The following is a 26,504-nucleotide window of genomic DNA, read 5'->3' as shown; positions in this document are numbered from 1 at the left end:
CTAATAGATATTAAATGCAAGGTTTTGCACTTTATATATTTATATTTGTACTCTTTCCAAACCGAGTCATCAAAAAGTCAATCCAATTTGCACCAGTGCAAAATAAAATTTGCATCGCAAACAAACCCGAGCCTTGTTGACGTGCACTCATTCATAAATGCATCTTACACCACGTGGATTGAACATTTGTTTGGGACCCTCCTCCTCCTGGAACGAGAATAAAGAGACTCGCAAGAAAATGTTCCAGATGTGTGGTGTATGATGGATGCAATTATCTATTCATGTGGTGGGACACTCAAGTATAACCGTCCCATCGGCAATATCTACGATGCCGGGAAGGTATGATACCGGAACAACTTTGAATCGCAACCTTTCTTCGATCTGCTCTACTCGCTCTCCTTTCTTTCTTCGATCCCCTCACATCCATTAGACATTCCAATGAATCGCGACTGAGGCTCACAATCCAACCCGACCTCCCCACCACCCATCACCAACATTTTCCCGATCAACGGCGGCGACGATGGAGCCGGACGTGAGCATCGAGAGCGGATGTATGATCAGAATAGCGGTGCTGCCGATCGGACCGGTTCCACAAGCGCAGCTGAGGGACTACCTGTCGATGCTGGTGCGCCACCGCAAGGTCGAGCTTTCTGCCATCAGCTCCTTCTACACAGAGCACCAGAAGAGTCCATTCGCCCACCAGCCATGGGACACAGGCAGCCTCCGCTTCAAGTTCATGGTCGGTGGGTCCCCTCCTAGTCCCTGGGCAGATTTCCAGTCCAATCGTAAAATCCACGCCGTCATTGGCCTCTGCCATTGTCCGTCTTCACCTGATCTCGATGTCGTCGCCGCTCAGTTCTCCATCGCCTGCAAGAGTTACACTTCGGCTCTCGTCAAGCGCTGCTTTGCATTTTCCCCCGGCGATGCTCAGGTGTATTTCAAACTTTAAGCTTTAACATTGTTTGTAGCAAATAATGGGCATCAACCACGTATTGATTAGTACATGAAATCACCTGAATTTCGAACAACCAAATTGAATAAAAACAGGTTTGGTTTAATTCAAAACATTAAAACGAATGGAACTGTGTTATGATCCTAAATGGCTTGTAATAGCTAATTTCTAGATTTACCAATCAAAAAAGAACCACCTTTTAGATTTGCTTCCTTAGGTGCATTTACATAACTTGAATTGCACGTCTGAGTTGTAGCATATGTTATGGCGATGGAGCAAATTTGCATTTTTTTTGAAGAGAAAGATAACTTATATTCAAAAGAAGGGGGGAGGGATGCACATAAGAGATGTAAAAACAGGCCACAAAAGCCCAAAAAGAAGAGCCTGTATCAAACTAAGATGGCAAAGTGTTAGCACCATACAAGAAAACACTTCCAAGCCTTGCTTTGCTAAAACATTTGCTGTTCTATTGATCTCCCGAGGAATCCATCTAAAGGTGCAGTTCAGCAGAGAAGACAGCTCATGAATTTCGGCAAGGAGGTGAGCTAGCCTCTACGGTCCCTCATCTTATTCTTTTGCCCACTTAATGGTAATTCTTGAGTCTCCTTCTACTGCTAATGGACTGAAATGGAGCCTCTTAGCAACTCTTAAGCCTTCTAGAAGGGAGCTGACTTCTGCTTCAGAGGCATCTGCAGCTTGAACTGGGCCACTAAAGGCCCACAAGATGCCTCCAGTAGTACCCCCTATTCCAGCTGCTGGTGGAGGAAGCAGTTACCTTCTAAAACTGCCATCAAACTGCAACAGGTAATCACACTCCTTACTTAGGGGAGGAAGAGTTGGTACAGTTGGAGAGGAAGGGGAAGTATACAGGATTTGCAATCAGTTTCTTTTTAACTCCCCTCTGCTCACCCCATCAAAGAGCTGGTGGACCAGCATCCAAGAAAAGATTTGGGATAAGATCTTCTCACAAATACTACCCAAGGAGGAGAAGCTATCCTTAAATATTCTTCTGTTCCTTTCTTCCCAGATTCCCCACATCAAAGCATGAATTACTGCTTTCCAAAAGAGATTTCCTCTTTTCCCCAAAAGGGACTGAAGTAGGTTAAATTTCTTCTGGAATCTGAGAGGTGTTTTGTGAAAGCGATGTTACTTCAGACGAGTATATAATAAGCCCAAAAGGTTTGTAGAATTATAGGCAAGTATATAATTTGATGCACTTCAACTATAAGAGAGCCTATAAATCATGTCTGACAGTAAAATCATTATGCTATTCAAAAAAAGAGTGAAGAAAAATAAAGATTTGGTAAATTGTGATAACTGATAAGTTCTATTTTATTTTTGGTACACTTGTTATTTGAGACTGGTAGGTAATAGCTGCTGATGTGTGGTATGTGTTTTCATTCAAAAAATGGGGTCATTGCTACATAGCATGTAAATATATTCAAGGTCTTATTTTTAATGAGTAGATTTTGCAAAGTGTTTTATTTTTACATTTTTTTTTGTTCTAAATGTACAGATTTCAAGTCATGTAGGTTTGAATGTTGTTAACATTGTTGCTTTGCTGTACTATGAATTTTAGAAAACAGAAACACCAATTATTGAAGTTTCCCCACTAGTTTGCACCCTTCCATTAATTTTCTGAGTTAAATGAATATTTTCTGGTACAGCTGGAAGATGGTGGTAAAAGGGGAGACAACTTAATATTGTTTCCTCCTGCGGATCTGCAAACTCTAGAATTTCACTTGCAAACGATGGTGCAAGACATTGCTGCTTCATTACTGATGGAATTCGAAAAATGGGTTCTTCGTGCAGAATCTACTGGAACTATTCTGAAGACACCATTAGATTCTCAAGCCAGTCTTAGCTCAGAGGAGGTTTATGTTTAGGTGTCCTAAGGATTTGGCAATTGTTTTCGTGTTCCTTCTTTCTCCTTCTTTATTACCTTTTATTTTAGAGCATCTAATATCATCCCAAGGTACTGTTGATTCAGCTGTTTTAACTTGATTCTTCCTACCTTTTGAAACTGCAGGTTATCAAGGCCAAAAAACGGAGGCTTGGCCGTGCACAAAAGACAATAGGAGATTATTGCTTGCTTGCAGGATCACCTGTTGATGCCAATGCCCATTACTCTACAGCAATAGAACTTGCGAGGTTAACAGGGGATTATTTCTGGTATGCTGGGGCATTGGAGGGTAGTGTATGCGCCTTGCTGGTAGGCACATCCTCTCAAGTAGAAGATTAGAAATATTGGACATGAATAAAGTGAAGTTAAATAGACTCCACTTCACTCTAGAGTCTAGATGTGTGCACAGTACATTACTGAACATTAAAGAGCAAGGCAATGCCTGTTTTGTGAATCCAATAAGAGATCACAAATGCTAAAACCTGTCTTATAAGGATGACAGTAACATTCCAATCTAGAAATACAGTAACCTGTCTAAATTATGTTAGTATGCTAGCTATCTTTATCTGATTGGGTTGATTGTTGGCTGGTTGGAAATGGTTCACTGGCTGCCTACATGTAGGACTTAATTGTATGGCATTGGTAGATCTGAGGATGGCCCATCTATCAGTCTACCATTACCATTGTCACTTGCTCAGCGATTCAATTTTTGGTTGAATGATGCCCTTTTTTTGGTGTTCAGTTGAATAATTAAATCATTCAATGTTTAGGACACTCTATTGCTGATAATAATAAAAAAAAAACATCAATGTGTATGACACAGGTATATCTGAGGGTCGCTCATCTTTTGGGTCAAGTATACAAATATACCTTACATGGTCTTTAGGTTAAGAGTTCTTTTTATAGAATTTAGATTGTTCTAGCATTTCTAGTTGAAATGCTGTTCATTGTCATGTTTTAGTTGAATAAATGTCAATTACATTTGTGAAGCTTATGCTATTTGTGTTTCTTATGCAATCAGATAGATCGGATCAGCCAAAAGGATCCAGTTCTGGAGGATGAGGTGAAGTGTCGTTACAATAATGTGATTGCTCATTACAGAAAGTCTATTCAAGAAAATGCTCAAAGGTGGTCTTCTATTTTATTTTATTTTTAATTCTCTATTTTTAATTAGTAATGAATGAAAGCTTCTTTCTTTCTTTTTTCTTGAAGATCGATAAAGAAGAAAATTTATTCAATAAAATAGCAAAATACAATGTTTAGGTGACAAGAGGTCATCCCACCACATACAAGAGAGAACCAACAAAGAAATACATCAGAATTAAACATTCAAAGTACTCCAAAACTTAGCTGCAAAATTTTCTTTACGAAGGCCTTCAAATTCTGGCAGAACTAACACCCAACCAACAATCCTTGAGCTGATCACAGCCCCCAATTCTTTGTTGCTTCTCATTTTATCCTCTAATATTCTCTTATTTCTTTGCTTCCATTACCTCCCAGCACACAGCTACAGATTATTTTTGCTTTGGAGTTCCCATGTACCCTTGGCCAGCAGCCAAAAATATAATTATAATCATTAGGAGCCCATCCAGAAATGTTAAAGAGTTTGAAAAAGTAGGCCCAAATGCTTCTTACATATCTGCATTGCACCAGCAAATGAAGAATGTTTTCCTCATCCGTCTTACAAAGAACACATCTACTTGGAAACTGATGACCTTTTTTCTTCAATTTGTCTTGAGTGAGGATACTTTCCATAGAAATCAACCACACATATGCCTCCTCTCTTGGGGGAGCAGGTTTCCTCTACCTGGACACATCAAAGCTTCTTTTTTTTTTTGTTTTTTTGATAATTCACATCAAAGCTTCTTTCTTTGATCAGTAATAAGGATTGATTGACAAAATGAAAAGTGAGGAAGATACAAAAGCAAAAAACAGCCATGCATCCCTCTCCTGAGGAGATACTTCAATTTTAATTTAACTTTATTCATGGTTGATACCCCCTTATAGTTTGTTTTCTAATTCTTCCTTTGCAGAGTCTCACCACTAAGCTTTGAGCTTGAAGCTATCTTAAAGTTAGCAAGATTTCTTTGCGGGTAAGCATCTACAAGAAATATGATGAATCCATCATGGATTTTCCTCAACCAAAATGTTTTATCTGTTTTCTATAATAGGCTATTGGAAAGATGATTATTTTTGTTGGAAAAAAGTTTCTTCCCTGTTTTTTTATGATTACTTTAGTCACCCTAGAATACTTCTCTGTTTCATCTCTAAATTCTTTCATTTGGTATGGTATTAGTTGTGTTTCCATTTTGCTATTAATTTGTTAGAAAAAGAAATGAAGAATAAATTAGGAAAAGAAAGCATCACATAAACAAACACTACTTGTTCCATGATCTTCTGTATATTATATTGTTTTGTGCATAGAAACTAACATGGAATTTGTAAGTTGGGTACCTTATTGTGAGCTGTTATATTTTATTTTTTATTAATCTTATTTCTTACAATATTTCTTCCTCAGATGCTGTTGGCCATTTATGTAAGATTATTTTTTTAAATGCATGATGGAGCAATAACTGGTGTAAGAATTTCCAAGGATGAGATTGTATACTCTCAAGTTAGAAAATCCTTTTTAGTGGTCAATAGTTTGCCATCATTTGCTTGCAATAGTTCATGCAAGCCTACTGTTCATCTATAGGAGGGGGTCTTGTGGTGTATCTTGTTTAATGATAGCATGACATCATAGTATATATTTGACACATAACACAATGAGAGTTAGGTAGATATGAAATTGTAACTATGGAGATGTTTTGAAACCATTTTTTTCTGCTTTTTGGTTCATGGAGCTATGCAACAGGGGTAGCCCATCCCCCTACCCATGACCCCCTAACCCTGGTGATAGTGGTGTCCGCTACAATCAGCCAGAGATCTTGTGAACTGATCCAGTTGTGCAACATCAAAACCAAAAAGGTTTTAAGATAAATGATACTAAGACAGCATGAATATTGTAATTAAAACCACATTCATACTTATGGAATAATGTAAACATATTTTCATCTATCATTCCTATTGAAGCCTTTAAAAACTACGATTAACAGATATGACATGGGCACAACTGGACAAGGCATTGGGTGTGGGATTTACACTAAATATTGAAGTGCCCTACATGGCATGGAACATATGTGCAGATATCTCTGCATCAGTTTAAAAGAGAAGTTGGAGGCAGGACGAACGGGGCAACATCGTTTGGACTTTCAGCGGTCCTATAGGCGTGGCAGATTCCTCAAAGGCTGAATTTATGGCTGTCCTCACAGGAATCAGAATAATAAAAAGTTTGGGATTTCAAAATATAACCATTGCAGGTGATTCAGCAAATACAATAAAATGGTTAAGAGAAAAGGAAGGGGGACCATGGAGATTAAGTCACTATTTAGAAGAGGCCAGGGACTCTTTGGAATGCCTAAGGCTCAGTTTGGTTTGTGGGATGGGGACGAGGAAAAGGGAATATTTTCTCTCATTTGTTTTGAGGGAAAGAGAGGGATGGGATGAGAAATATGTGGGATGTCAGATCCCAAAATCATGGATTTGGGGTCGCACCAAAACCGTGCGACCCCAGTGGAAAATTTTGAGAAAGAGGAGGGAGTGAGGAACGGCTTGTGTGGAAAATACAGAAGAGGAGCTGGTTCGGTGACAGTGACGTTCGAACCCAGAAGCAGGAGCTGGAGGGGTCGCACCAAAACCATCGGCGATCTGCTACCTCTCCTTCCTTGAGGACGGTCGCCAGGTGACATTCTCTGCCGACGCCCCTCGAAGTGAGAATCTTTCATTTCAGCAGAGAAGCGATGCTGAAGCTGAAATCCAGAGTGATAATAACCAGTCGAGGCTGAAGCTGAGATTAACAGGTCCAGTGATACTGAAGCTGAGATTACCAGCTGAAATCCAGCGATACTGAACACTGAAGCTGAGATTAACCAGCGATACTGAAGCTGATAGTAACCCTCCTTCCAAGGCAACCACATTCCAAATGGCAGTGAACTGTCATCTGCGAATTGAACCCAACGGTCGCTTCTGCTGGGGAGATGCTTTTGGGGGATCTGCGGGCGTGTGCGTTTCTACTGCACGGAAATGTAATCGCATACAACGATGCAGCAGTGCGGCGGGTAGTGGAAGACTGGGAGAAGCATTATTCATCATCTCCGACGGCACTGTCTGAAGGTAGGAGATGATGAATAGTGTTTTTCCCATATAAAACCAAACAAGGGAAGTATAAATTTTTACACTTCCCCATCCCATCCCACCTAAATCTTCCCACGAACCAAACGGAGCCTAAATGTAAAGTTAGTTTGGATTCCTAGGGAATACAACCATACAGCAGATGGCTTAGCTAAATGTGGTGCGCTCTTAGAGCATCTATATAGCGACAAACTTTCTCCTTTGTAAATTGTAGGGGTTCTCCCCTTGCTTTGTACACCTCCTCATGTATCTCGTTTCTTTTTTTATCAATGAATATTGATTAACTTTTCTCAAAAAAAAAAGGTGTTTCCTTCCATTTGGTGACCTAGTGTTCCTGCTGTAATTAAGTAAAAGTCATCAAGTCTATATTTCTAAATGAAACAACAAATATATGTGATGCCTTGTTGCTTTTGTGACCTTTTTTCCAACTTACCTGCACCATTTTGAAGTAGATATGAGAAAGGCAGAACTAGGATCTATGATCTATTGTGCTTGCCTAGGAAGTCTCTACTTAATTATTTGATCTCATCAGAAGTTTCGTAGTTAACCAGAAGAAACTTTGTTCTTTCATGAAAATGACATTATGCCAGCCAATGAAGATAAAATTAATTAGGATATTTTTTTTAGATCTTATACTTGCCGGTCCCTTAAAATTGTGAATTGCTGCTTCTGCAAGTTTATCAACTATATGCAAAGTTCAAAATATCACAGCGTATCAGTACATATCAGCCAGTATGTATCGGTTTCAGTGTCACTGATACACTAAAATGGAGTTAGCTCATTTCAACGTTTTGAAATGTTAACAGGTGATGTCACAGGACCCCTGTCAAATTATGAAACAAAAAAAAAAAGAGTTTCGGTCAAACGAAAATCTTGATACGGAAATTTGTTATCAAGGGTATCGATACTTGAACCTTGAGTAAATGAAAATGGCTGGTTAATTCATATTTCAAATATCATGTATACACTACCTAAGTATTCATTTGAAACTGTTCTTATAGAAATTGGTGTGGTATCTTAATCATTTCATGGTTTTTACAGGCTAGAGCTTATCAAGGAGGTAGTGGAATTGTTATCAGTTGCTGTAGATGGTGCCAAATCTTTGACTGATGCTAGTGACCGGCTGATATTATATGTTGAAATTGCTCGTTTGTTTGGGACCCTTGGTTACCAGCGGAAAGCTGCCTTTTTTTCGAGGCTGGTTGCTCAGTTATATTTGCAACAAGAGAATAACTTGGCTGCTATCAGTGCAATGCAAGTTTTGGCAATGACCACAAAGGCATACCGTATTCAAAGTAGAGCAACCAACTCAAAGTTGCTTTCTTTTCCCAATGTGAGTGTTAGAGAGTGAGCAAGATCCAAGAGGAATATTTATGGATTCTTTTTGATTATTGCTTTTTTTGACATGTTTTTAGTGGTTGCTATTTAATTATGAACCATTGGTTGATATATGGTCGTAGTCAACTAAAAAGTTGAAAAACAAGCCTTTCATACTTTTTTTTTTTGATAGATAACAAGTCCTTCATACCATTACAGATTTGCAACAGATGAAAAAATGTGTTAGTGTGAAAAGTTTTATTGGACTTCTCACATAACATGATTTACAATTAGACCAGTTTGGGTAGCCCCCATTTAGGATGTCTTATAGACATTCCCTTAATTACATTTTGTCAGTGGGAGGGACAACATTTTGAGAAGTTAACGAATAGAGCAGGCTAAATAGATTTTAACTACAAAATTTTCTATTGAAAATTCTGGTATCTATTGCCTCCTTGGCTTGAGAGAGAGCCATAAGAAATAAGCAATAGACAGCATTTTTGTATAGCATTTGTTAGACCTCTAGATGAGAATAGGTCCATGGAGTCAGCTAATTGGTAGTTGCCCATGACTCCACAAGCCCAAGAAGGTAATTCTCTGGTAGAGATAATAATGTGGAAATCAACATTTCAGTGGAGCTCATCAAGAGTTGGGTTTCTAATCTCAAAATGTTTTAGTGAGGAGGATTTGGGTTTTTGATTTGTTTGGGTCAGGTGGAACTTGCCAGCTGAAGTAAATTTGTTGTTTTTTCCATCTACCTTTGGGTTGCCCATGAAAAGAGGGAGAACCATGTTGAAATGTATCAGAGCAGCTGAAATTATGGCCTTATTCCAAGGTCTGAGACTGGCCAAGCAATAGGGTTTCCAAAATTTTGAAGTTGAGGGAGATTCTAAGCTGTTAATAGGATGGCTGCAGACAAAAAGTCTGGGGGCGTGGACTTTTAGACAGAAAATGAGGGAGATTTATTATTTAGCAAGGGAAACTGGAGTAATCTTTACTTGCGCAAGGAGGTCAGCCAACAGTGTGGCTGATACTTTGGCAAAACAAGGAACTCAAAGGGAAAATATTTTTTGGGCTGTACTGTAAATTTTGGGATAAAAATGGGGTCAGCACTCATGCTGCGAGTGATTGGCATTGTACTCCTTTACTAATTCAATGAAAGTTACAGTTTCCAATAAAAAAAGTATCAGAGCAGCTCTCTTGTGGACTATTTGGGAAGAAAGGAATGACAGAAAATTCAAGGAAAAGGAAATAAGTCTTTCTGAAATCAATGATATTTTGACAAGGGCTATTCTTTGGCTGAAATCTTTAAAACTTTTTTGAAAGCTACTCCTTTGATGATATTTGGAAGGGCTGGTCAGCAGTGGCTGTTACTTTGTCTAAGAAGTTCAGAATTCAAGCAAGATGGGACTCCTATAGAGGGTTTTGTTAAGTTGAATTTTTGACGGGAGTAGTCAGGGCCAAGTTTTAAAATTTTGCAGTGTTATCGGCAGATACGTACCTTTTCAGGATCCGATACATGGAACATATAGAATTAATAAGTTTCTTGTTTTTTTTCCCATTCATAACCGACTGATACGGGTCTGTATCGGCCTTGTATCGGACCATTTCGGGTATGTATCGGTCGATACAACACCGAAATGGACCGATATGCACTATGTATTAGCCGTTACAATCTTAATTAACTTACCTCTCTTTTTATTGTTTAAATTCAAATTCAAATTATCTCTCCTCCCTCATTTATATCACTTTTAAGTAAGCCTTCGAATTTGAGAGGATATTAAATGCTAATATTATTTAATTAAATGCTCTTTGAGTTACCTTTAATTAAGGCATTTGACACGTCATTAAATGCTAATTAAGTGAAATAGCTTGTTAAAAACCATAAATTGAAGGCAAGAAGCTTCAAATCCTAATCACTTATTTACAAAGACAACTAGTCCATCACTATGGCATACCTTTATTGCTTGTCTTAATAATATGTATTTTGATTCTTAAGTAACCTTTATTTCTCTTGGTGGGAGTTTCTCAATAAATGCTAAAATTTGATTATTAAAATTTCTTTAATAATAAAAATTAATACGAATTATATTTATTTATTCAAAATTAAGGTATATATATTAACTTATATACATAATAAATATTACCTAAATCTATATATAATAAATATTAGGTAATTTGCTGGACCCCCTCTTTTAGAAGGGACTTTAATGATTGGGAGATTCAGCAAGTAGGAAATCTCCTAGCTCTGCTCCAGGAGCAGACTCTTAATTTGCAAAAAGTCAGGATTCAAGAGTGTGGAAGTGGAATAAATCAGGAGGGTTCTCAGTTAAATCCTTCTACAGTTTTTTAGTGAAAGGAAATCGAGTTCCTTTTCCTAGCTGGGCCATTTGGGGAACAGTGGCACCCTCTAAAATCAAATTTTTTGTTTGGGTGGCAGCTTTAGAGAAATGCCTCACAGAAGAGATGCTGCTGAAGAAAGGTTTTATGTGTAATAACTTGAGATGCAACCTGTGCAGTGTGGAGATGGAATCAGTTAATCATCTGTTTCTACATTGCAAGTTTGTAACAGTGATTTGGAACTATTTTCTAAAGAACTTAAAGGTAAGCTGGAGTATTCCGGCCTCAGTAAGAACATGCTTGGAGGCTTGGCACATATCTGGAATGACAAAGAAGGGGAAATTATGCTGGTCCTCAATTCCTTTGGCTATTTTGTGAGCAGTTTGGGCTGAAAGGAGCAGCAGGACTTTTGATCAAAAAGCCTCGGAAGCTGAGGTCATTAACAGGGCTATAGAGCTTCTTAGGAGCTGGTTGTCTATACACATAGGTTTTTAAGAGGATACACTTGATTGTACTTTTTTGAGGATGGCATTTTTATGAGGTCCTTTTGTTGCAGTTTTTGCACAATTTCTTGTTGTACAAAAGACCGGTTGATTAATACAATTATACTTTACCTTTTCTCAATATATCTATATATATAATAAATATTAACTAATTAATGGCTTCAAAATAGCATTAACTAATAAATATTACTATATATTTATCAAAAAAATAAATATTACTATATATACACATACATGCATTTTTTTTGAGAAAATTTAACCAAGATTTATTGAGAATAAGTGGGGGGGGGGAACAAAAGGAGATATACAAAACAGGGGGAGGGGGAACCCCTGCAAGTTACAAAGGAGGAAGCTTGTCGCTATACAGATACTCCAAATACACACCAAATTTAGCTAGGCCATCTGCAGTATGATTGTATTCCCTAGGAATCCAAACTAAGTTAACATTCAATCCATCCAAAGAATCCCAAGGTTCAGTCAGATAGTGATAAAGTCTCCAAGGGCCCCCTTTTTTGTCTCTTAACCATTTTATTGTATTTGCTGAATCACCTGCAATGGTCAAATTCTGAATACCCAAATTCTTAATTATCCTGATTCCGGTGAGAGCAGCCATCACTTCAGCCTTTGTGGAGTCGGCCCAACCGATTGGGCCACTAAAAGTCCAGCAGATATTGCCCCTTTAGTCCCTTACTGTACCACCAATATCTGCAAAGCCCGGATTGCCTAAGGCACAACCGTCGAAATTAAGGGTTATTACACCTTCACTGATGGAAACGGGATGCCTCAAGGGAGTTTGCTGAGGATGAGGCAGAAACAGAAAGGGTGAATATTTCTGATAACATCATTGACTGAAAATCCTTTAAATAGATCTGAATTCACCGACCAAAGGATGCAAAGATAGGTAATATCTGAGATTAACTCCTCCAAGGTTCTGCTTTTATTGTCACAGATACGGCTGTTTCTTTCATCCCAAACGCCCCACATTACTGCATGATGCACTGATTGCCAAAAGACTTTACCCCTTGTGCTAAGCCCTATTCCTTGCCATTGATTCAAGTTGTCCATAATGAGTTTTGGAAAAGCCTAGCTGTACCCTGCCATATTCAAGAAATGGGACCATATCCTTTGAGTGAAGCTGCAATGAAGAAGGATGTGATCTGCAGATTCACCCTTGCTGAGACATAAAATACAAACATGAGGAGAAATGGAGCATCTTCCCAAAAGCTTTTTCTGAAGGAGATCACAAGTATTAACTTTCTAGAGACAGGCTTCCCATACAAAGAAGCAAATTCTTGAGGGGATGTGGCTGCACCAAATTTTCTTGTAAGGAAAAGAGGGATGCTGATCTTCAGCAGTCAAAGCCCTGAACATAGACTTAGAAGAGAATTTGCCATTTGGGTGAAGGGTTCATATTCAGGTGTTAGAATGAGGGGGGAATATATAGGCATCTTTGAGGGTTTGGATTAAAGCTATTAAATCAGAAATCTTCGAGTCCTTTAGGGATCTTCTGAGGTGGAGGTTTAAAGAATTCTCAGTGGACTGGTTTGGGAGGCAATCAGAAATAGAGGCTTCTTGGACAAGGGTGAGGTTAAACAGCCTAGGGAAAGAGGCATCCAGGGTAGATTCCCCCCACCAAAGATCTTTCCAGAATTTAATTTTAGAACCATTTCCCACTTTATACCTTATAAAAGGAAAGAAAGAAGTATGAATGGAACATATACCTTTCCAAGGATTGGTGGCCTTTATCCTGTTCAAATGGAGATTGCAATCCCACCTGTTTGTATTTTGTCCGTATTTACTTGAGATGACAGCAGTCCAAAGAGCATTAGGTTCTTTCGGAAATCTCCAGAGCCATTTGCCTACAAGAGAGGAATTTTTCTCTTTAAGCTGTCAAATACCCAAGCCACCTTCCTCTTTTGATCTGCATACTTGTTTCCAGCTGACAATGGTTTCTCTTATCTTCACCACCTTCCCAAAGAAAATTCCTTTGAAGCTTCTCAATCTGATTTCTGACTTTGGTCGGAATCTGGAAGACAGAGAGAAAGTAGAGCGGAAGATTTGATAAGGAGGCCTTTAAGAGAGTAAGCCTACCCCCTTTGGAGAGATAACACTTTTTCCAAGTCGATAGTTTTTCTTGCATTTCTCCAACACAGGACTCCAAAAGTTGATGGATTTTGGATTCCCTCCAAGAGGCATCCCAAGGTAGGTAATGGGGAGATTTTCCACTTTGCACCCCAATAAAGATTTGAAATTTTCTAGAAGATCTACTTCCATTGAGTTGATAGCCACAATACTGCTTTTGCAGAAATTAATTCATACCAGTGAGAATCTCGAAACATTCAATTACCATTTTAGTGTTTGTGATGTTGGTTATATAAACCATTATATAACCATTAAAGTATGGTTTTTATATTTAAATAAATTAGTTATAGTCATATAGAACTCATTTTTCGTTTGTATCTGTGTATTGAAAGTGTATCCTGATATGTCTCTTAAAATTACCTTTCCGATACACCTTGCATTTCCGATACTTTGAACCTTGGTCAGGGCAATCCAGGACCATCGAGAATAGGAGGTGTTCTGAAAAATGAGGACAATAACATTCTCTCTCTATTTTCAGGCCTAGTGGGAATAGGAGACTCTACAAGGGCTGAGCTACTAGTTGTTGTACAAGGGGTACAGATCTCAAATCAACTTGGAGTGGAGAACTAATAATTGAAGGAGTCTCCAAGGTGGTTGTCTGACTTGGATACTATCACTTGAGGCTATAAGGACCTTTTAAAAAAAGGTATTAATCTTACCATAGTAAAGTTGTGGGGTGGTTCTGTACTAGACCCATTACCCCAAAGATTGCTGTTTTTTTTTTTTTTTTTGTTGGGAAGTTTACTATGGTAAGATTAATACCTTTGAAAACCTGCAAAAGAGGAGACCAAATTGGTATTTTTTTATCAATAACAGGAATTCGTTAAATTAATAAAAAATAGTTACAACACTCTAGAGAGAGATAAAGAGGCTTAACTTTCTCTGAGAGGACAACAAAAAACAAAAAAAACTTACAATACATCCCAAAACATTTTGTCCCTTTCCACCCCCTGCTTTGCCAAAGCATTTGCAAATGCATTTGCTATTCTCTTCACCCACTAAAATCGGATTTCCATCTCTCAAGTAAGTCATTTAATCAAGGTTCAAAATTTCGATACAAATGGGGTCACATCGGTTGATACGATCATATCAGTGGCTTCCTGATACGTGCCCCTACAAGAGGTGTTTCAGGGTCTGACCTGATTCAGGGGGTAGATGGACCTTAAACCGCCCTCTCTGAACCAGTTTCAAAGAAAAACTAAAAAAAACGCGAGCAAAGATTGATGTATTGGCCTGTATTGATATTTTGAACCTTGCATTCAATTTCCCTCCTCTCGTTAGCAAATTTCCAAAGTCCACTTTCCTTCTGTAAACAGCTTAACACCAACTTTGAGTCCCCTTCAACGACTAACTTTTGTATATTTAGTTCATTAGCCTTTCTTATACCCTCCAATACATCATAGACCTCAACTTTAAAAGAGTCTCCTACCCCAATGGGACCTGAATACATTGCAAACACCTTCCCATCCTTATCTCTGAACACACCTCCACCTCCTACACCTGAAGGACCTGGATTGCCCTCACTACTTCCATCAAAATTTAACTTTATAATGCCACATCCTAGTGGTGACCACACAGGACAAACAAAATAGCGAGCAGGAGCAGAATTAGCCACCTCCATCAAGCTATTCAATAACATATTTGTAGAAACATTATTAAACAGGTCCAAGGATTTTAGCTAGTGCACCACCCTAACTGTTATTACTTCAATAATACTTTCTTTACTTCTTTCATTTTTCAGAAAAAAAGTTCTGGAGTTCCTTTCCTTCCATAGAGACTAACAAATAGCAGCCCTCACACACTTCCACATAATCCTTCCCCTTTTCTTTGGCCATCGAAGGAACACGAAGAGCTAAACAAGCTTTGAATATTTGGCACTGGGGTCCACCTTCAACCAAAAAGGGAAAAAAATCAGTCCCAAATAACTACAAAGGGGCAAGAAAATAATGTGGTAGGGGTTTTCACCATTAACCTTGCAAAGAATGCACCAATTCAGAGATAAGCACCAAAAAGGCCTTTTTCTTTGGAGTATGCCACAAGTATTACACCTTTCCAGAAAGGCTTCCCAACAAAAGGCTCCAATCCTTGGAGGAATTGGCTCACCCCAAACTTCCTTTACTGGAAAATTTTGTGAAAAGTTATTGGTTGAAAGCAAGAGGGACTTGAAGAAGGAAGCACAAGAGAAGGTCCCGGAGGGAGCTAGGGTCCACAGTCTCTTATCCCTCTCAGAGGAATCTAACACCACCCCATTTAATATTTGAACCAAATTCATGACATTTTCAACTTCTGCATCCCTTAGGCCTCTTCTAAACCCCATAATCCCAATCAAACCCAAAGTTAGACTGAGAACTGTTACCACTTACTGATCTCTTGTTCCTTTGTTGCAGCTTTATGAAATTGGATATTTGTGTTGTTAGACTGTAGGTGGAACCCACCATCTGATATCAGCTTATTGTTTAGTCCTTCTACATTTGAATGACTCAATGGCACACAAAGAGAGGTAGAATTCTGTGGAAGTGCATAAGAGCAGCTATTTTGTGGATTGTTTGGGAAGAAAGGAACACCAGATTTTTTTTTGTGAAAAAGAAAGAAGTTTTTCGGATGTTAAAGATTGTATTTTGACATGGGCAATTCAGTGGCTGAAAACATTAAATCTTTTTGACACCTATTCCTTCGATGACCTATGGAGGAGCTGGTTAGTAGTGGCTAATAGTTCTACCAGGAAGAACAGATCTAAGGTAGAATGAATGCCACCTGTGGAGGAGTCCATTAAGCTGAACTTTGATGGGAGTAGCCAAGGTAACCTTGGACCTTCGGACATAGGAGGAGTGCTGGGAAACAAAGATAGTAGTATTATATCCTTGTATTCAGGTTCTGCGGGTTTGGGAGAATCCTTAAGGGCTGAACTACTTGCTGCCGTACAAGGAATCAATCTAGCTTGCAAACCAGTTAGGAGTAGAGCATCTGCTTATTGAAGGGGACTCCCAGGTGATTGCGGGTTGGTTGCAGGGTCCAGATTCTGTGATCTGGGGCTATAGAGATCTCCTTAAAAAGGTTAAATGGCTAACAAGGAATATGACAATTAGAGTTCAGTGGGTAGGCAGATCAGCAAACTAAATGGCTGACTCGCTTGCAAAACAGGGGGTTAATCAGGCTTCTTTATTTTGGGCTACTTTATAATTTTATTTGAACTTGTAATTCTCTGACCAATTTAAAGGAAAGGTTGCATCTTGTGCTTTTCCCTGGGTTGCCTGTAACTCTTATTTATTGGATTAATAAAATCTTACTCATTTATCAAAAGAAAAAAAAAAGTTAACTGGTTTACAAGGAATATGACAGTTAGGTTTCAGTGGGTGGGTGGCATACAAGGACCATGGTGTTGGAATTCTCTATAATTTTATTTTTGCTTAGTTTAATCAACTAAAGGGTAGGTGGAATCCTCCATCTCCCTTTATTAAAGGGGAGGTAGCATCTTGTGCCTCTTCTTGGGCTGCTTGTATTTCCTTGTGCTATGAATTGATAAACCTTTCTGTTCAATTATGAAAGATAAAATTTTTAGTGGGGAGGGACGTTCATCTTCTTTTTTGAGAGTTGACTTTTTTGGGGGTCCTTGGAAGGTGTAAATAATGTACAGAAACTCTTGTACGCCTTTTGTTATTATCGTATTATTAATACAATGATACTTTTACCTTCTTAAAAAAAGGATCATGTGCTGGGTCAGGCTGGGTTTTCGGTTGGCCTTGAGGTCTGCCTGGGCCTGGTCTGGCCCGCACCCCGGGCCTGATTATACATGTTTGGGCCCAGTTTTTGGTTGGGCCGGGTTGAACATCCAGGTTAGCCTGCACGAATTAATTGTATTTATATTTAAAAAAAATTAATTCAAATTTATAATCACATTTAAAAAAAAAGTAGTGTAAATATTAATATATTATACCACATATACATACCATATATATGTGGTAAAATATTATATATTCCATATATACATACATACTGTATATATGTATATGCCATATATAGATTACTGTCGTAACACTTGATACTTTCATTCACCTAGTATTTGGGTAATGACATAATCAATATTAAGAAATTCAGAAGCAGATCATAATTGGTGTTCTAGAAGTTGAGCCTTAGTGCCCCAAACCCAATTTTTTTTCCTTATTTTGGTAGAGGGATGCTCCTATGCTCCAAATTTAAGTGCCCCTTTTTTATTGGTAGGTTGGTAGGTAGCCTTTTACAACAGGTCTACACCTCTATCTATGTGAGGTGAAGGGATGTAAGGCATATGTCTCTCAATAGTCAGGGAGTAAGCCTCATATGTAATTTACAAAGCCATAGAGGCAAGTCATTTTTGGCTTGTCTCACCTTGAGGTCTATACCTCACTGCCTTATGGCATGTCCTTTTAAAACAATATTTTGAAGTTTAGGAATTAAGGGGAATGGGTTAAACAGAAAAATTGACATTATACAAATACAGTTTTACAAGTTTGTCGAAAGGCCCGGACACCTGGTATCCTGCACATAGGTTTATGTCATCCCCTGCCTAGTTTCAACAGCCTTTCTACCCCTCCTCTTATGTCACCCAGATCCCACACTTCTGTATGTGCATTGTGGTGGGGAGCAGTGAGTTGGACTCTTATTATGCACGTGTACACGAATGCACATAAACTTGTTCACATGATCTCTAAAATTCTTAATGCTTTTCGCTTTTGTTGTGCTTTGGCAATTCAATTTCACATTGTTCTACAATTTTTTCACTTAGATCTGAGCACCTCTCTTACTGCAGTAAACTACCCCAACTGCTTAATTTTTCATGAAACTGATTTGTATCCACATTTTGGGTGATGCTTTTAAGATCTCTTTTAATATAAAATAAAGATGCTAAATGAGATACCGAGATTGAATGAATGCCAATTTTGTGCATCTCATTGACATAGTTTTCAAGGTGACAAGGCGAAGCTAGGCGATAGGGGAGCACCTTGTTGCCTAGTTGCCTTAGGCGGGTGCCTAGGCATCACCTAGGTGATGAGTTTTTTAAAATAAAAAATACAAATCCTAAGGTATATCTCTAGGTTAGTAATAAGTAGTGATCTTTAACTAATCACCATAGTTCTAATGAAATAAGTATAAACCCCATATCAATAGATAGAAAGTCAACATATTTACGATTAGAAAAATAAGAAAGGAAAGAAACATATAAAACATAAGGGTTGAGCCTTTGTTTTAGTCTTAGGAAGAAGAAGAAGAAGTCCTATTAATTGTTCTTGTGTGTCAATTGGATAAAATCTTCAAGTTACTTTTTACTTATCAATTCGGGTTTTAAAGTCCTAAGGGGTCCAGGACTATGTCACTGACTTGTGTCTTGATTGGACCCAAACAATAAGAAAATAACAAAAAGAAACAATTATAAGAATAACAATATTAATACTATAAATCCACAATATGAATAATTTAGTCTAATAATATCTATTGTACTACTATTAATAACATAAAATATTGTGTCATTGTGTGGTGACATATAAATATGTAGGCGTTTGGTGAGGCAACCCTCCAAGAATACCTTATCACTTAGGTGCCCGCCTAGGTGTTGCGTTGACAACTATATGTCTCATTCAAGGTTCAAAATTCCGATATGTATCGTATCAGTGGCTTCCTGATACGCCCCTACAGGGGGTGTTTTGGGGTCTGACATGGTTCAGGGGGTAGACTTAAACCAACCCCTCTGAACCAGTTTCAAAGAAAAACTAAAAAGAAACGTGAGCAAAGATACAAGTCGATATTTTGAACCTCGGTCTCATTCCTTTTATTACAGGTCCTGTTTTGATTATTTCCTTCATATTTCCTTTATTCTTATTCATAGGAAACTGGACCAAATCATACAGATACTGGAAAAATGCAGTCTCATTCAGCTGTTTCATCATTTGAATCGCAGTGGAGCACCCTGCAGATGGTTGTACTGAGAGAAATACTTCAATCTTCTATTCGTGCCGGAGATCCTCTTGCTGCATGGAGTGCAGCAGCTCGTCTACTTAGATCATATTACCCTCTGATCACTCCTGCTGGCCAAAGTGGACTTGCAAGCGCACTTGTGAATTCAGCAGAGAGACTTCCTTCAGGAACTCGCTGCGCTGATCCTGCCCTACCTTTCATAAGGTATTTTTAACACTTTATTACAATTGTACTAAAAAACTATCTTTTTATTCTTAGGGCTGCACTTTTTTCCATGTAGAAGGGGCTGGAAAATGCAATTTCAATGTGAGAGGAAAATTAACTAAAGTAATTCAGCTTGGAAAACCCTCTTCCCTTTTCACGAGCCTAGGGCAAACACAGTGCTTTCTTTATAGTACTGATATGATGAAAATTTCTATTTCATAGAATGATGTAGTTGGATTACTCAGATAGTGCAGAAGAAAAGTTTAAGCAATCATTTATATCCTGGTTCAATGTTTTAAAAACTGACCTGGAACCAGAACTGCTTTGGCCACCGGTTTCCGGGTCAGTGGTTTGGCCATCCGGTCCGAATGGATGGTCCGTCACAATTTAAAAAATATAAAAAATAAAAGTTGAAACGAAAAATGGTCAAAACCGTTCACTGGGTCAAATGGGTCAATGGTTCAACCACCTGGGTCAATGGGTTGCTGACCAAGTCAACATTTTTGGACATAAGACTGGGTTAGGGGTAAAACGGAACCGGTTGCCTTGACGGTTTCCCGGCCAAGTGGTCTGGCCGTCCGGGTCAATGATGGTTCGAAAACCATGTCCTGGTTAGTTTTGCCTAGTCGTGTTTATGAAGTAAATTCTTTCACTTTTTCTATTTTTTTTTAATTGATGGGTATTTCTTCATTCTTTGATAATATTGCATATTGGCTGATCAATGTAAAACCATGGTATATTTTCTTTGTGTTTCTGGTTTTGCTTATGCAATAGTAATGACTCATGTATATTGTTTACTTTGCAATGAGGAGTTTTTTCTTAATTTAGTGGATATTTAATCTACTTTTGGGTATTTCTCTTTTGTATTTTACATTTAGTTTTTTTTTTTCTTTTGGTTTGTTGTTTTTTTTTTGTCAAAATAAACTTCATTCTGAGAAAAATGTTAGATGACTTTCCTCTTGGTTTCTGTAATTTTTGGAACCATGTGTTATGAGATACAAAGCTTTTAAGTTAAAATTATAGAGGATGCTCTTTGAGGTTATCTTTTTATTGTTCACAGAACTGATTACCACAGGGCCAACTATAGAATCTTTGTATTAATATAATTTGTGATTTTACTGTTTCCAGGTTGCATTCCTTTCCTGTTCATCCCTCACAAATGGACATTGTAAAACGCAACCGAGGAAGAGAAGAATGGTGGGTAGGCTCTGCACCTTCAGGACCTTTTATTTACACTCCTTTCAGTAAAGGAGAGCCAAATGATAGAGGTAAACAGGAGTTGATATGGGTTGTTGGAGAACCCATTGAAGTTCTAGTGGAATTGGCGAATCCCTGTGGCTTCAACTTAATGGTTGACAGTATTTATCTTTCAGTCCAGTCTGGAAATTTTGATGCTTTTCCCATAAGTGTCAGTCTTCGACCTAATTCAGCGAAAATTATCAGTTTATCAGGGATTCCAACTGCAGTGGGTCCACTGACAATCCCTGGATGTATTGTTCATTGTTTTGGTGTTATTACTCAGCACCTTTTCAAAGATGTTGATAATTTACTCCTTGGTGCAGCACAAGGACTTGTGCTTTCTGATCCTTTCCGTTGCTGTGGATCTGCCAAGTTGAAAAATGTATCTGTTCCAAATATTTCTGTGGTACCCCCTCTACCTTTGCTGGTGTCACATGTTGTGGGAGGTGATGGTGCTGCCATCTTGTATGAAGGTGAAATTCGTGATGTATGGATTAGTCTTGCAAATGCAGGATCTGTGCCAGTTGAGCAAGCACATATTTCACTGTCAGGAAAAAACCAAGATTCTGTTATTTCAATTTCATATGAGACATTGAGATCAGCCCTTCCTCTGAAGCCTGGTGCAGAAGTTATACTCCCAGTGACTTTAAGAGCCTGGCAACTTGGTTTGGTGGATCTTGATAATTATGCTGGCAAGAGCATTTCTGGAAGTGCAGGAAAGGTATCGAAAGATGGAAACAGTCCCATGATGGTTATTCACTATGCAGGTAGATATTTCACCGCGTGATGATATTGCTTTATCTCTAAAACTGATTGATGGCACAAAAAATTGAAAGCGACACTGTATACACACACACAACCAATCATCCATATAATTATGAGATTGTTTCTGCATGTGTGCCATTGCAACATGTTCTATTGTGTCATTGGTAGACTGATGTATGAATTTGAGGACATCTGAAATGGCATGTTATATGGATGAGGACACAACCTAAGGGGGTTTTATACAAAGTGAATTGCTTTTCCTATTGAATTCAAAAACTTAAGTCCCATGCATAGTATGAAAAAGCGTTGACTCTTAAAACAAAAACACAGAAAACATGTTCTTGTTTGTATAATGTATTTCTTGTTTCCAAGACTAAAGCCAGAATCCGGTTCTTAAATTTCTAGTTTCAAAAACATGTTTCATAAAGCATACAATATTCACATAAAGATTGTGATCAGATGGATATTATTTCAGCTTTCTTATTTTTTATTTTTATTTTCATTTATACCTTATACTCAAAATTCCCAAATACATTTACGTGTTAGTTGGTACGATCCATAGTGTAGTGTATATTTTGGTGTGTGCACCATACACCAAGTAGTAGCCCATATTGGCCTTATGTAAGTGTAACATGTTTTTGCTTTTGTTTTTCCAAGCATATTTTTGTTTGTTTTAGAAACAATATTGTTATTCTGTATCAAATTGAATTGTAAGGGCATAGGGATTGGCACACCTTTACTAGTCTTGGATTTGCTGAATGCATCAGATTTGTGAAAAATTATTATTTGGCCCATCATGATAGCCACCAGAAGGCCCATGCAGATCTAGAGGAAGGAATGGTATGATTTCCATTTCCTCAACTTTTGGTTCTGTATCAGGTTGGGATGATGGGTTTACAATATATTACTGTTTGCTGCTTGGTAAGGTTGTTATATGTTCCTCCCCCATCCTCTGGGTGGGGGAATGACCAAATCTCCTTTTCTCCTATAGTTTAAAGGGGTAAAAGGAAATTAATATTACATTGTTGCATACTGGTGTCAATTTTTTCTAGAAGGAGAACTTTGTGCTTGAAATATTTAAAATTTCTATTTGTATTCTTCTTATGGTAGTTTATATTGACTTTGTACTAAAATTTTCAACTTTTTTTTTTCTTGTCAGGGCCGTTGGAGTATCCTGGCCAAACCTCAACAAGTGACTCTGTTATGCCTCCAGGCAGAAGGTTGGTTGTTCCACTGCATATTTGTGTTCAGCAGGGATTGTCATTTGTGAAGGCTCGTCTGCTTTCAATGGAAATTCCTGCGCATATTAGTGAAAATATGCCAAAACCAGTTTATCTTGAGGATAATTCTACAGATGAAATTACCATTACAAAAAGTAAGACCGATAGCTTGGTAAAAATTGATCCATACAGAGGGAGTTGGGGTCTTCGGCTTCTTGAACTTGAGCTATCTAATCCAACTGATGTTGTATTTGAGATCAGTGTTTCTGTCAAGCTGGAAAGTACAAATGATGAGGATAAATCAACCTTTGTCGATCGTGATGCTGCTGACTTTGGATATCCAAAAACTAGAATTGATAGGGACTGCTCTGCAAGGGTACTGATACCACTGGAACATTTTAAGTTACCTATTCTTGATGGATCCTTTTTTGCAAAGGATTATCAAGCAAATGGGCCTCTCAGTAGCAGAAGTTCAAGTTCCACAGATAAGAACACCAAGGCTGAGTTGAATAATTCTATAAAGAGCTTGGTTTCTAGAATAAAGGTGAGGTGGCAATCTGGACGGAACAGCTCTGGGGAGTTGAATATTAAAGATGCAGTACAAGGAGCTCTTCAAACATCGGTTATGGACATCCTACTGCCAGATCCATTAACCTTTGGGTTCAGGCTTGCTAGAAATGGTAATGGATCTGTTGCAAAGATTGATTCACCCAAAGAATCTGACATTCGAATTAGTTCTTCAGGGGAAAAAGGTTCTGTACCAGCACATGAAATGACTCCTTTGGAAGTTCTTGTTCGCAATAACACAAAAGAAATCATCAGGATGAGTCTCAGTATTACTTGCAGAGATGTGGCAGGGGAAAGCTGCATCGAGGGTAATAAAGCTACTGTCCTATGGGCTGGTATGGTTCTAATGTAACTTCTTTCTGGTTCCTGACCTTTCTAGAGAAATTATATATCTTTTAGTTTATCTATCCCTCCCCAGATCCTGCGTTGGCAGAAGCCTCATGCACTGGGCTGCCCTTTAGTTTATCTGTTTATTTTTTTTCCTGATTTCACAAGGCTAGAACTTCCTCATGTTTCTTATGTAGCTATATTTATAATGCCCTCTTCTTCTTCTTCTTCAAGGTAATGCAGTAATTATAAACATCAAAATATATCAGAAACCCATGTATATCCAGGGGCTATACAATGGGAATGTACAAAAAGAACACATAATACAATCATCTCAGAAGTAGCCTGCCCTTGTCACAAAAAAGGGGAAAAACTACAAGGAACACTTATCAACTGCAAGGTGCCAACCAGCTGGTTGGTAAGGTCTCCTGCTGGTCGTAGTGGAGACTTGGGATCAAATCCTGCCTGCACCTGGGTTGGGGGACACTTACCAACTCTTTGTTCTCCCGCAGCCAGGAACAAATATTGCTTTTCACATAACCTATCACCGCCTCCACCTTGCAAATGTTCTAAAAAATTTATACATTTTTTTTTCCACCCAAATGCACCAGAACACAGAGAAGTGACAACCAACTTTGCATCTTGCAGCAGAAAAAATGAAAGAAAAACCTACCAACTTCAGGCTTGAACATATGCCCCCTCAAAATACCCTACAACTGAAAACACACCACAACCCATACCCCTCTTCTCCATCTTCTCTTTAACCAGAATTTCTTTTATGTCATATTTCCTTGAAAGTTATTATGGATGGATAATGAATTTATAAATGAATGGAACTATATTTTACATATTGGTATTATCATGTATGAATATGTGGAATGACATTGGTTTTACTTATTTGCTATTTGCATGTTGTGTTAAAGGTGTTTTGAGTGAAATATGCGTGGAGGTTCCCCCACTTCAAGAAATTAGCCATTCCTTTTCTCTGTATTTCCTTGTCCCTGGTGAGTACACCCTTGTAGCTGCTGCTGTTATTGCTGATGCCAATGACATCCTTAGGGCTCGTGCAAAAACTGATTCACCTGATGAGCCGATCTTCTGTCGTGGGTCACCTTTCCATATCCGTGTTGTTGGGAGCACATGATTGGTTTTTCCATTTGACATTATCATTGGCCAAGCTGATTTTGTATCAGAGGCAGTTTTCCAAAGATTGATGCTAGATCACAAGAAACTCAGGACCAAGCCATGATGCCAATAGCATGCCTCTACCTTTCCAATATCTTCAACTTTGCCATGATTTTTGGGTCATGGATAAAGAACTCAAGGTTTTCCCTGCCCGCCGTTTGTGTATAACAGTCGTTCAATTTGACTGTGTTTTCTGTCCAAATTCATGAAAATAAAGAGAGAGAATGTGTAGGTATTTACTGATAATGCAAAGATGGTTGATAAGAAGAGTTCTGCAACTCAGTAAGCTTATAGATGCGTTTGCTTCCTTTTTTGGTATTCAATTTCACCATTTTTCATTGTGGGTTTTAATGATGAAATCTATAGTTGTGAATTACGGAATAAGAAGAAAAAATTAGGTGGCCACGGTCGGGACCCATCATTTGCTTTGGATGTTGAACCAACTGGGGATGATTTCAACCATGTAAACCATGGACCCACTTAATGATCGATTGATACTGTGTTTTTGTTCTCTCTCTCTTTTCTTTTTGTCCGAGGAGTTACTGAACAGTGGAACTGAATTATGCAAGTGGATGAAAAAATTGAGCTTTCTATCCATTTTCCACTCTTCCCTCTTTGCCTCCTGCGCCTGCCGTCAAGAGGATTTCGAGTTAATAAAGGGCCCTTCCGGCCCTTGCATACTTGCATTGCACGGAGCCACGGAGGGGCTAATCCGCACCCCTCCCCGTCCCACAGCACATCCTTACCGTCTATTGGGAACATCTCCCGTTGATAATATCAGAAACATCTCCCGTTGATAATATCAGAAATGATATGATATCATCATTGGGAGATGTTTCCAATACACGGCAGGATGTGCTCTGGAACATTGTGGGGGGCTGATTTGAACTCTCTAAAGAGTACGGCCATGTTGGCGACAGCCATGTTATCACCTGACGTTAGTGATCTCAACTCCCAAACGTGGACCACTGGTTCGTTATTGACTTCCTGCGGAGGCCTTCTGCTCATGGTTTATGAATTCAGTTTCTTGTGTAGCCAGTACACTAACCGCGCGTCCATTTCCATGTGAAAGGGTGTAGCGGAAAGTAGGGGTGCAAGTTGGGTGGGGTGGGCCGGGTTTATAGTCAATCCAGGCCCGAGTTTGAGTTTAAAGCCCAACTTTTTCAACCAGAGCCTAATTTGCACTGTAATTTGATGCACTTGGATTAGGTTTAGGCTCGAACTGGGTTTTGATTGGTCAATGAACCTATTATAAAATTATACATGGATATATTATATATATATATATGTGTGTGTGTATAATTGGGTTGGGTTTGGGCTACTTAAAGGGCTAGGCCCAGATTCAGCCCAAAAAACAAAAAAGCCTGAAGTCTTAGGCTCAAGCTTAGCCTTGACCGTTAAGGACAAAAAATCCAAGTCCAACCCATTTCAAGAGAAATCACTATGTAGGCATTTTAAGCAATTTCTTGTTTGATTGGCTACTTAAAATATAAAAGTAAAATGTGGTTACAACCCTTTATCTTGATTTTTTGTAAAAAGCCATTCTTTTGGAAAATGTCTTTTTCATGTTTCTTGCTAGGAAAGGCACTTTCTCCTAAGTGGTGCCTAATGAGTAATAAATAGGGGTGCTCCCGATTTGGTTAACCGAACCATGAGCTAAT

At 38.5% G+C, this 26,504-nt stretch overlaps 1 protein-coding gene across 3 annotated transcripts; it reads left to right on the top strand.

The window, feature by feature from the left end:
• The first annotated feature begins 336 nt into the window (after nt 1-336).
• Nucleotides 337-25,166, top strand: LOC104588519 (trafficking protein particle complex II-specific subunit 120 homolog). 3 transcript variants are annotated; one of them, XM_088893469.1, is made up of 11 exons: nt 337-931; nt 2,620-2,826; nt 2,982-3,164; nt 3,877-3,983; nt 4,889-4,948; nt 8,127-8,418; nt 19,248-19,540; nt 20,669-20,808; nt 21,103-21,546; nt 22,704-23,666; nt 24,582-25,166. In XM_088893469.1, exons 1-11 carry the CDS (start codon nt 521-523, stop codon nt 24,800-24,802), a joined length of 3,321 nt encoding a protein of 1,106 aa, XP_088749595.1. In that variant the 5' UTR covers nt 337-520; the 3' UTR covers nt 24,803-25,166. The 3 variants fall into 3 exon arrangements, with proteins under 3 accessions (XP_088749595.1, XP_010244785.1, XP_010244786.1); XM_010246483.3 differs by having other exon boundaries at nt 20,669-21,546; XM_010246484.3 differs by having other exon boundaries at nt 338-931; nt 19,320-19,540; nt 20,669-21,546.
• The last annotated feature ends 1,338 nt before the right edge of the window (nt 25,167-26,504 follow it).

Source organism: Nelumbo nucifera, chromosome 8 (genome assembly GCF_055504915.1).
Source record: "Nelumbo nucifera cultivar China Antique chromosome 8, China Antique-T2T, whole genome shotgun sequence".
NCBI lineage: Eukaryota > Viridiplantae > Streptophyta > Magnoliopsida > Proteales > Nelumbonaceae > Nelumbo > Nelumbo nucifera.
This window is presented reverse-complemented; position numbering and strand designations above follow the sequence as displayed.